This window comes from Populus trichocarpa, chromosome 1 (genome assembly GCF_000002775.5).
Source record: "Populus trichocarpa isolate Nisqually-1 chromosome 1, P.trichocarpa_v4.1, whole genome shotgun sequence".
Classification (NCBI taxonomy): domain Eukaryota; kingdom Viridiplantae; phylum Streptophyta; class Magnoliopsida; order Malpighiales; family Salicaceae; genus Populus; species Populus trichocarpa.
In genome coordinates this window covers 33,602,206-33,613,457 of record NC_037285.2, presented here as the reverse complement: position 1 = coordinate 33,613,457, position 11,252 = coordinate 33,602,206, and the positions used below count along the sequence as shown (strand labels likewise).

The window sequence follows — 11,252 nt, the reverse complement described above, 5'->3', positions numbered from 1 at the left end:
AGTTAAATAATTATAGTGTTCACGTGCTCCAAATACCTTTTCTTTTAGATTCTAAACAAATCATTCAATATATTTTTCCAACTCTTTTTTATAGATTTGAACCTAAGTAAATAATATAAGAGATAATTCCACTAACTTCAAGAAAAGGTCTATGAATTTCAGTTTAAATATCATAAAAAAGTCTAGGATATTTATGAGATACACTAATAAACACTTACAAGAAGTTTTTTTTTTTCCAAGGAGGGATAATGTTACTAAAATTATTTTCCAGGCCATTTGATGTAAATAAGATAGTATATGATAATGGGTGCTTACTATGGTTACCCATAATGACTTGAGAAAAGTTTATGATTCACTAATTATAATGTTTTTCAGTTTGTAATCATGTGAATTATTCCTTTTCACTATTTAAATAATACCTTTTCTTCTTCTCTAAGATAGAATTTCTTTATTGAAATTATATTATTCATGAATATGATAACTATACTTAAAAAAAAAACATTTCTTATTCATACCTATTTTTTATATTGTTAATGGGTAAAATATTAAATTAAAAAAAATTAATATAACTCAACATAGTAATTTAAAATTATATTGTATAGATAAAAAATCATAAATATTTATCATAATAAAATGTTAAATGCAAATCTCTCGTGATTTTTAGAGAAAAAGGAAAACTTTAAAACACCGTTATATGCTACGAGGAAAGTTAGACAGTTGGAGGCATATAAATAACGTGGGCCTAAACCAGGCGGTCACGCTGGAATTGCCGCCAAAATAACCGGCAAAAACACCCACCCAACTTGCACTCGCCACGTGCTCTCTAACCACGTCACCATCTCGTCGTACGGACAGAAACACTCACTTCCTTGATTAAGAAAAATGATGTCATTAATTATTGTAAGACCCAGAAAAATAAAAAACAAACGCCACGCACACAGTAACAGTTAACGAAAGTAACAGCACTTCGCAGAAGTAACAGCACGCCACGCAGACAGTATAAGGATGGTTTTTATTTAGTAATATATTAAAATAATATTTTTATTTTATTTTTAAAAATTTATTTTAATATCAGTATAAAAAAATCTAAAAATATTAAAATAAAAATTAAAATAAAAAAAATCTTAAATATTTTTAAAACACAGTGACACCACTAAAACAAATAGCTCCGAGTTCTCAGCCTATCTGACCGCGGGCAGAAGGAAGCCGTTAATTTACCCAATAAGAAACGGACACGTCGTTTAAATAGTAATCCGGGAAAAAAAATAAACGGTCATAAAAGATAGTTAAAAAGGAAGGTCGGCACCCTGATGGCTAGAATTCTCTCTCTCTCTATCTATTTCCAGCTCAGGTCTGGTTTTTTTTTTCCTTGGATATTGGAGGAACATATTTCTGTAGTTTTTTCTTAAAGGTTTTCTTGTTGGGTTAAGCTTGAAATTGTTTTTCTTATAGATTGAGGGTTGTGTATTTTTTTTTATTTAATTTTTTTTGGGGGGGATTTTGAAAGCAAAATGGATGAAGAGTATGCTAAGCTAATCAGGAGATTGAACCCACCAAGGTACTTGCTTATTCTTTGGGTAAATTTTCTATTTTCTATGGATTTTGTTTTTGGTTGTTTGGTCTATATACGAAATGGACTGTTTTTGCTTGAAGATGACTTTAGAGAGAAGTTTACACTCTTTGCAAGTTATTCCTTTTTTATCAGTCTTTTCCTCCAATTTCTTTCTTTGTTTTGTTGGTTTGAAGAGAAGTGATCAAGAATAGAAATGAAATAGAAAAATCAAATGTTTCATGTTGAATTATGACTTGACATCTACCATATTTGTGGATTTTGGAAGAGAAAAAAAGATCTCCTAAACAGTAGTAATTTTACTAGTTTAACATAATTTTCTTTTCCCTTTATTTTCTCCAATTTTCTTGGGAATTGAATAGAGCCTTCAAATCCCCACCCCTTTTTTCAAAACTAAGCAATTCTATTCAAATTGAGCAAATTTGAGACATTAAGAGTGAGATGTTGGTTTCTTCTTCTCCTTCTGTTTTTTTTGTTGAATACCATGAAGATTTTTAATTTGCTTTACTGTTGCAGAGTTGTGATTGACAATGATGCTTGTGAGGAAGCCACTGTTATCCAGGTAAAGTTTGTGTACTTCACATAGTTCTGTTATTGGTTTAGAAAAACCATGTTGAACTAGAATACGGTTTGTAAATTCCTGAGTAAGTTCCTTAAATTAATTGATTTTATGAGATAATTAGTTAATTTTTAACTATCTGGGCTTGGTTTAATTTGAGAAAAATAACCATTTTGTGTAATTTCTTAAGAATTGATTTTTCTATTCAGGTTGATAGTGTTAACAAGCATGGAATACTCCTCAAAGTTGTACAAGTGCTTACGGATATGAACCTTGTGATAACAAAAGCATACATATCATCTGACGGGGATTGGTTTATGGATGGTAAGGTTTCTTCTGCAATCTCTCAGAAAGTAACAAGGTTCAAAAGAGTCTTATTTTGTTTGTAATATTTATTTATTTTTCATGTATTTCAGTGTTTAATGTGGTCGACCAAGATGGGAAGAAAATCAGAGATAAGGAAGTTATGGATTATATTCAACGAGTAAGGGTTATATGCTACTGCTATTTCTTATATTTGCATACTGTCCATTTGATTCCTGAGATATCAGGGTAAAGAAACAGAAAACTAGTCTGAATATTTGCAACTGATCGAGTCGTATAGAAACAGAAAACAGAAAAATTGTTTGTCTCTTTGGTCTCAAATAATCAAAATTTTCAGATATAGAATTTTACTCCGCTTGCCCCTGATTTCATCAACATAAAAGGAAATGGTTTACCAAGAATTCTCATGAAACAAAATGTTTTGTTTCCCTTTGTAGCCCTCAGCACTGGTATCATGTCGCGTTTCTTTCTCATGATGGCAGGGGCATGTCTGCATCATTTTGATGATGTTTTGAAGAAAGTGCACCTATTAATAATATCAATACAAATGGAACTTGGGAAAAATCATGCTAACCTTGGTTGAGATTAAATTCCGAGTCTTTTTTGAAACTGTTAAAAGTCAGATTACAGTTTGCTAAAGAAAGATTTCTTATACATTTTGACTGTAGGGGATAAGTCAGAAAATATAATTGTCCATAATTTTCTTTAATGAACGTTTAAGATTACAAAATGCACATGTTGCGTTCCTTTTCCACTGTGTATTTGCTACCATTTTTTTGCCCTTGATAAACTACAATGTGAGCAGAGCCCATCTTTTGTTTCATGTATCTTGTTACTTTTTGATTCCACAGAGACTTGAAAGCAATGCGAGCTTTGCACCATCGTTGAGAGGGTCTGTTGGGGTGATGCCTTCTGAAGAGCATACTGCAATTGAGCTTACTGGTACTGACAGGCCTGGTTTATTGTCTGAAGTATGTGCGGTTCTCACAGACCTCCACTGCAATGTGGTAAATGCTGAGATATGGACTCATAACACTAGGGCTGCTGCTGTAGTTCATGTCACAGATGATTCCACAGGGTGTGCAATTAAAGATCCAAAACGACTCTCGACCATCAGGGAATTGCTTTGCAATGTTCTCAAGGGAAATGATGATTCGAAGACAGCAACTACGACTCTTTCACCCCCTGGGGTAACAAGTAGGGAAAGAAGATTGCATCAGATAATGTTTGCAGACAGGGACTATGAAAGAGTTGAAAGAGCAGGATTAGCGAGATTTGAAGATAAGAGTTCAAGGCCCCATGTAACAGTGTTGAATATTGAGAGAGATTACACCGTCGTTTCTATGAGGTCAAAGGATCGTCCCAAACTATTGTTTGACATTGTTTGCACTTTAACAGACATGGAGTATGTTGTCTTTCATGGAATGGTCAGCACAGGAAGAATGGAAGCTTATCAGGTAAGATGAGTTTAGTTAAAATTTTAAAAGCGTTTTCTTGAATGATAATTGAACCTGGGAACACTTGCTTTCTGGAATGGCAATTTAGCAGCCATTTCATCAGGTAGTCAATTTGTGAACCTTTAAAAATTTCATTGTGGAGCTGAGCATAGTTTCCAATCAAGTTAATTGAGCATAACTTCATATGCTAAATTTTGCGCTCCATTTCCTCTTTTACTTTTGACGTATCAAGAAATTCTATTTAAAGATCGAAATTTTGTATGGTTGTAGGAATTCTATATTCGACATGTTGATGGACTCCCTGTAAGCTCAGATGCTGAGCGAGAACGTGTAGTACAGTGTCTTGAAGCTGCCATTGAAAGGCGAGCTTCTGAGGTAATAATTTACCGTTCTGATTTAATTTGCTAGTTATGACCATGGTAGGCATGCTTGTCATTGTTTATATCTTACTTGGCCGTGCAGGGACTGGAGCTGGAATTGTGCACAGAGGACCGTGTTGGACTCCTCTCAGACATTACCAGGATATTCCGAGAAAACAGTTTGTGTATTAAGAGAGCAGAAATCTTGACAAAAGGTGGTAAAGCCAAAGATACATTCTATGTCACGGACGTCACTGGTAACCCAGTCGACCCCAAGATCATCGATTCAATTTGTAGACAGATTGGACAAACCAAGCTGCTAGTAAAACGCAACTCTATTCTTTCCCCAAAGCCTCCCCAGGAAACAACAATGGGATACATCTTTGGGAACCTCTTTAAAGCTCGAACATTCAAGTTGATTAGATCCTACTCGTAATTTCTTTGTCTAAATTCTCATGGGTATATATCTGTGCAGAATGATTAGATGTTCAAACCCACAAAAAAAAAAGGTACAGAGAGATCAAGAAACATTGTAAGGAGGCATCTTCTGCCCTTTTTCCAGAGGGCTTAGTCAGTGTTCATATCATTTGATGATATACTTGTAAAGAAGTAGCTCAGAAACCACTAGTATGATGGATGGATGGTCCTTTGTATATACGTGTACATTATGTAATATGCATTTGATACTGTGAATGGATTGTACAGAATCTGCGAGTTTGTGCATATAATAGAAGAAAATGGTGTGAATAGAAGTTTGTGTACTTTCTGATACTCCATTTGTGATTGAGAGGGCATTGTTGATTGATGGATCATGTGTTTTCTTAGCTTTCAATTTTTGGAAAAACCTCTTTTCTTACGTTACTTTTTTATTTTAGACATCGGTATTTACAGCCCTACCTTTTTTATATATAATCTATAAGTGTTTATATATATATATATATATATATATATATATATATATATATATATATATATATATATATATATAAATATGTTTTATATCAAATATAAGTTAATTTATACATATTTTTATATGTATATTTAATACATGTAATTATATAAAAATATCTTAATCAATTATTTGAGTTCAAATATATGGATTTTAAAATTGATGATCAATCATGTTTTAATCTCAACGTAAGAGTGTCTTTAAAAAAAGAAAGGTTTTTGAAGGGAAAAAAACAGAAAAAACTTAGGTGGTACAAAAACTCTGCGTTTTGCAATAGATGCCTTTACAGTTTTCATTTCTTCCTCAAAACTTGAAAAAGAATGGCGCGCTTGGGAACGGAGTTAGCAGTTCGGATAAGCAGAGCTCTAATCACCGAGTCAAATAGCTCAATCCCGACCCGTTCATGGAATCCATTACTAGAGCAAACTCTACACAAAATCGGTTGTCGCGACTCACTGAGTCAGTCGCTCGTGGCTCGAGTCATCGACCCACATCTCTTAACTCACCACTCTCTTGCTCTGGGTTTCTTCAATTGGGCTTCTCAACAACCCGGGTTCACTCATAATTCACTTACTTACCATTCAGTACTCAAATCTCTTTCTTTCTCCCGCCAATTCAATGCCATTGAATCACTGTTAAAGCGAGCCAAAGCTCAAAACCTGACTCTTGATTCTTCAATTTATCGATTTGTTGTTGATTCTTTGATTAAAAGAGGAAAAACCCAGATGGCATTTTCGGTTTTTAACGAGATTAAATCACAAAGTTTAGATCTTGGGACTGAGACAAGTAACTCTCTTTTGGCTTCTTTGGGGTCTGATGGGTGTTTTAACAATGCAATGAAGGTGTTTGATGAAATGAATAACAGAGGTATTGGCTTTAGTACTATTGGGTTTGGTGTATTTATATGGAGGCTTTGTAGAAATGGCGATTTGGGTGAAGTTTTGCGCTTGGTAGATGAGGTTGAAGGGAGGAATTCCTTGATTAATGGGTCCGTTATTGCGGTTTTAATTGTTCATGGGCTTTGTGAGGGTTCAAGAACAAGCGAGGCTTTGCGGGCATTGAATGAGTTGAGAATTAGGGGGTGGAAACCTGATTTTATCGCATATAGGGTTGTTGCCGAAGCATTTAGATCGCTTGGAAGCGTGTTTGACGTGAACGAGGTTTTGAAGATGAAGAGGAAGTTAGGAGTGGCACCGAGGAGTAATGATTACAGAGAGTTTATTTTGGGTTTGATTACTGAAAGACGGATATATGAAGCAAAAGAATTAGGCGAAGTTATCGCAAGTGGCAACTTTCCTATGGAAGACGATGTTTTGAATGCACTGATAGGATCAGTGTCGACAATTGATCCTTATTCGGCAATGAAGTTTTTTCATTTTGTTATTGGAAAAGGGAAGTTCCCAACGCTTTTAACGTTGAGTAATTTGTGTAGGAATCTATGTAAGCATGGGAAGATTGATGAGTTGTTGGAGGTATACCGTGTTTTGTCTTCTAATGAATATTTCTCTGATATGGAGAGTTACAATGTGATGTTTTCGTTCTTATGCATGGGTGGAAGAGTGAGAGAGGCTTATGAGGTGCTTCAAGAGATGAGAAAGAAAGGGTTAGACCCAGATATCTCAATGTATAATTCCCTAATTGAAGTGTTATGTAGAGAAGATCTGTTGCGTCCTGCTAAAAGGCTTTGGGATGAAATGTTTGTAATCGGATGTGGAGGGAACTTGAAAACTTATAATATTCTCATTGGGAAATTCTCAGAAATAGGTCAAATTGAAGAGGCTACGAGGCTTTTCAATCACATGTTGGAGAAAGGGGTGACACCTGATGCTACAACTCACAGATTCCTCCTTGAAGCCCTTTGCCAAGAAACAATGTTTGAAACTGCAGTTGATGTCTTCTACAAGCATGTGAATCACGATGTAATGCTTGCACAAAATATATTGAAGACATTGATTCTAAACCTCTGCGGAAAAGGTATGCATGTGATTTTAACCAGCTTATCTATATTGTACACAATTTGTGGGATAGCTATCTTTTATACATGACAATTACTTCTTAAATTGATTTTTCACTTGAAGTGGTCTTTCTCTCTTGCTGCATTGTGATCACTGCTGTTAAACACATTTGAAGCTTTACTAAATGCATAGGTGTGCTGTGCAGGTCACTTCCTTGTTGCTTCTAAGTTTCTGTGTGACCTCACTCATGACGTAAGTCATTCAGATGCCCATGTGGTTTTGTTGAAATGTTTAGCTGACTCTGAAGAGGTTCCAATTGCAGTGGAACATGCAAAACAAATTCGAGGTAACTCACCTTCAATGTTGCAAGTCATATGCACTAAGCTTTTGGCCTTTTCTTCTTCTTCTTCAAACCCAGAGCCTATTTTGCACTTGCTTCAAGCTCTGTCACAAGAACGTGTGATCAGTATAGATTTCGGCAATGATTCTTGGAAGCATGTATGCAGCAAATCATTGAAATGATCATAGTAAAAATTCATGTGAGAAGTTGGACTCCTTGGTATGGACAGTGGACAACAACCATATGACTTGCAACATGTGTTTCTTGCTAGTCTGCCTACAGCTACGATCAAATTTGCAAAATTAATTGGCTGTATCAGAAGGCAACAACCATCAGGGTTCAAAGTAGTCCAAGGTTCAATCTAAAACATTTCTACTATTATAGTTTTGTTTCTTTAAGTGTTCAACTGGCATTTATAGCATACAGATCTCAAGTCAGCATCCTTCTGGAGGATCCATGCATATTTACATCTGAGATGACATATCCTGTGCAGATTCCAACTCCACAGTTACTGCCACTACTCCCATGACCTTCATTTACTACGCTGGCATGTTGTTGCACCACGAAGACGGTAGTAGTGCCCCTGAATGATGCTGAAGCCAATAGAGAGCTAATAGTGTCCAAATCTTTGTCCTCATTCCAATTCGTGAGCCTGATAAAACTGATGATCTGCTGTCATGATACCTTCCACGTTCCCACTACTAGTTCAAAACGGTCCTCCATTGATCTAATCACAGAAATAGTTCCTGTCCCAACCACCATCACCACCTCCATTGGTACATGACCAGATAATTTCCTACGACAGCAGTTCTAAATGCTCTCGCCACTTTGTTGCCAAGCCTCCTTTCACATGCTCGATCATTGGAAATGTTTCCGTTCTCAAGGAGCCGTCTAATTGTCACATTTGATGTTGAGATGTCTAGCCATCCGTGCTCCTATAGCCAAAGCCTCCCTACCATCAGGGCTGTCCAAGAAGAGAACAGCAATCCAATAAGAAGCCAGCTCTATAAGCTAGGTCTTGAGGTAATCAAGATCCCATGGTCAACAAGGATTGCTACAGTGCAATGGTGCCTTGTCAAGGGCATTGCTGTTTTTAGTCTTGATAGCCTTTCTTTGAGAAGCTACTTCACACTGGCTTGGAATCTCTTGTGGAAATGAACTATAATAAGGGAAGTCTTCTTCTCTAGCGCAATTGAGCACACATCATGCATCATTTCAGTTGGAGAAATTACAGTAAAAGGGTAAACTATAACTACACCATGACTGCTTTGCTTAAAGTATCTGAATGCATTGATCGGATGTTTCAAGGTTGTGGCACTATTAGACGGCTGTATGGTCAGTTTGTGAGTGACAGGGAGAGGGTCTGCACTGCCAAGAAGCTCGATCAGGTGGAGAACATAAATAGATAGAGATCTTCACTTTGTCGGCTTCATGGCCTCAAAGAGATTGATGACAGTGGGAACGATCTATTGATCATGGATGCATAACATCAGTCAGAGTTCAGGGTGGAATCTTGAGTACATCATAGATCTTTACCTGGAAACCATATACCTCCTTGAAATATCCTAGAGGGTGTTTTTTTTATTTTTTATTTTTTATGATGGTTGCAATAGATCCTACTACAAGCACCATAGATATGAACATGGTCATAAAGTCCCATTGTCAATTGCCTGTATTCCATTAGAAAACCAATTTCTCACATGGATAATAATCATTCATAACATTGATGGAAAAAATTGTAATATAGCAGTTAACTGCAAATGATAAGACTGTAGCTGTGGCAATAAGAATATGAATTTGAACATGCCAAGCTCAAGTAATCATTGTAATCCATTACAAGGCTTGGTGAGAGCAATAGATTGCACTATAAAACAGTTGAATTTAATGACGGAGATTATAATTTTCATTCCAGTTTTGACACAGTAGATTGGCATCAACGTCCTGGAGATGATGAGATGAGATCAAGCTTGTCTACCAATGCTAAAGCTATCAATTGTTAGTGTATATACCTTGTACTAAGTTGATTGATTATATTTGATATTGATTTTATTCATATAAACATGTTTAATTTTTAATAAAAATTTTGTTTATTTTTTAATATTCATTCAATTTGATTAATAAATCTAAAGTAAAGATAAAGTTATTGAAAAAAAATACTTTGCAAAGAACATTATAAAGTTATTATAATTATGGAACTCACATTGCATCAAAGTATTGTTTCGAAATGTTTTTGGACAATATTCTATTAAAACTAAACATTAATTAGAGTAGTTGAGATTGATATGTAATATGATCTTTTCTTTATGAAATGAAACAATTGTTCTTATAAGCTGAGGTATAAGAGATACGTAGAATTAATATGTAAATGCTTGTTATATGACATGTACATTAAATTGATCCGCATGAAAATTATATATGGAGAGAACACTTGTGTTTATAGAAATGTTCATAGGATGGTTGTGTAAGTGATCTTTAGACTTGAGATCACTAAGTTATTTTATATGGGGAATGTTATGTTTTGATCTTGCTACACATTGTCCTAATCAAGAGTTGCAAATGGGCACATATTATGTATAACATGAACTATATAAAGGTATTTGAGTAATCAAGATATGATTCATCACCCTAGATGAATTAGAAAAAAATATTCATTATGTTCTCAAATGGTATTGATTGTAAATCCTTGGGTAAGGTGTAATGAGATTTGAAAAGAGTTTCAAATCTTATCCAAAAAATCAATAATTATGGTGTTGAGAACAAAAATAATGTGATAGAGTAGACACATTTCATGCTATAATGTTTAAATTAAAACATTGTTGAAGAAGGGATAATAATTACACTGAGAAACTGGTCACTGAAAGGTTAAGTCAAATCACTTATGAATTTCCTAATATTTTAGGGATCATGACACGATGTTAGATATTGTATTTGATTTTCAAATATAAATCAATCAAATAATGAATTGATATTAAATTTATTTAATTCTATTTTATTTAGGATTGTGATTTATATTTGGTTCAACTTAATAGGGAACCTGATAGGTCACACATATAAAAACTATTGGTCAGAAATTACAATAAAATGATTAATCAAGTGTGACTTGATTGTAAATAAGTTTTAAAAATTGAAGACTAGAATATAATTAATACATGGGATTACAATTCTAGATCTAGAAAAAAAAAATCAAGTAGGGACTTGATTGAATAAATTTCTAAAATTATACTGAAATAATATGTGATATTATTCAGGGGAAAATGATATATTTTTTTTCATTCATAGGTTTTTCAGGTTTTTCTATAAATAGAATGACATGCCTCTTATAGTGAGAAATATTATGTAAATTACAAAACACCTCAAAAACACACACAAAAAGATAGCACTCAAACGGATAACAATCCCTCTCTCCTAAAAAGGTTTAGAAGATTTCTCACTAGTATTTCGTGTGGATTACTATTAGAAGCTGAACATTTGGAGGACTTGTAGTTCGTGATAACTCAACCTTTAAGCAATTATTCAAAGCAAAAAAAACAAAACAAGTGATTTTTAGATAATCTTTGTATAAACCCTAAACAACTCTAAATTTGCTAACAAGATCCATGAGACTCCAAAAAAAAATATTAAATTTAATATTTTTGTTGCATATATGTATTTTGAAAAACTCTATCAGAGTCATCGTTAAATGATTAGAGTTATTCATTAAATGTTTTGATTGTTATTGGTGCTAATTGTAAATTAGTTT

The 11,252-nt window shown here is 34.3% G+C and overlaps 2 protein-coding genes across 3 annotated transcripts; both read left to right on the top strand.

Annotated features, from left to right (window-relative positions):
* The first annotated feature begins 1,305 nt into the window (after nucleotides 1-1,305).
* On the top strand, nucleotides 1,306-5,030 carry LOC7495799 (ACT domain-containing protein ACR6). Its single transcript, XM_006369776.3, has 7 exons — nucleotides 1,306-1,558; nucleotides 2,087-2,132; nucleotides 2,339-2,453; nucleotides 2,546-2,613; nucleotides 3,305-3,910; nucleotides 4,181-4,285; nucleotides 4,373-5,030. The coding sequence occupies exons 1-7, from the start codon at nucleotides 1,512-1,514 to the stop codon at nucleotides 4,703-4,705; spliced, it is 1,320 nt and encodes a 439-aa protein (XP_006369838.1). The 5' UTR covers nucleotides 1,306-1,511; the 3' UTR covers nucleotides 4,706-5,030.
* Nucleotides 5,031-5,463: 433 nt separating this feature from the next.
* Nucleotides 5,464-9,401, top strand: LOC7495800 (pentatricopeptide repeat-containing protein At5g14080). Of its 2 annotated transcripts, XR_002982199.2 has the most exons (3): nucleotides 5,464-7,192; nucleotides 7,379-7,867; nucleotides 8,007-9,401. XR_002982199.2 is itself a non-coding variant. In XM_024602561.2 (2 exons), the coding sequence occupies exons 1-2, from the start codon at nucleotides 5,539-5,541 to the stop codon at nucleotides 7,693-7,695; spliced, it is 1,971 nt and encodes a 656-aa protein (XP_024458329.1). In that variant the 5' UTR covers nucleotides 5,464-5,538; the 3' UTR covers nucleotides 7,696-9,401. The 2 variants fall into 2 exon arrangements, 1 of the variants encoding a protein (XP_024458329.1); XM_024602561.2 differs by having other exon boundaries at nucleotides 7,379-9,401.
* The last annotated feature ends 1,851 nt before the right edge of the window (nucleotides 9,402-11,252 follow it).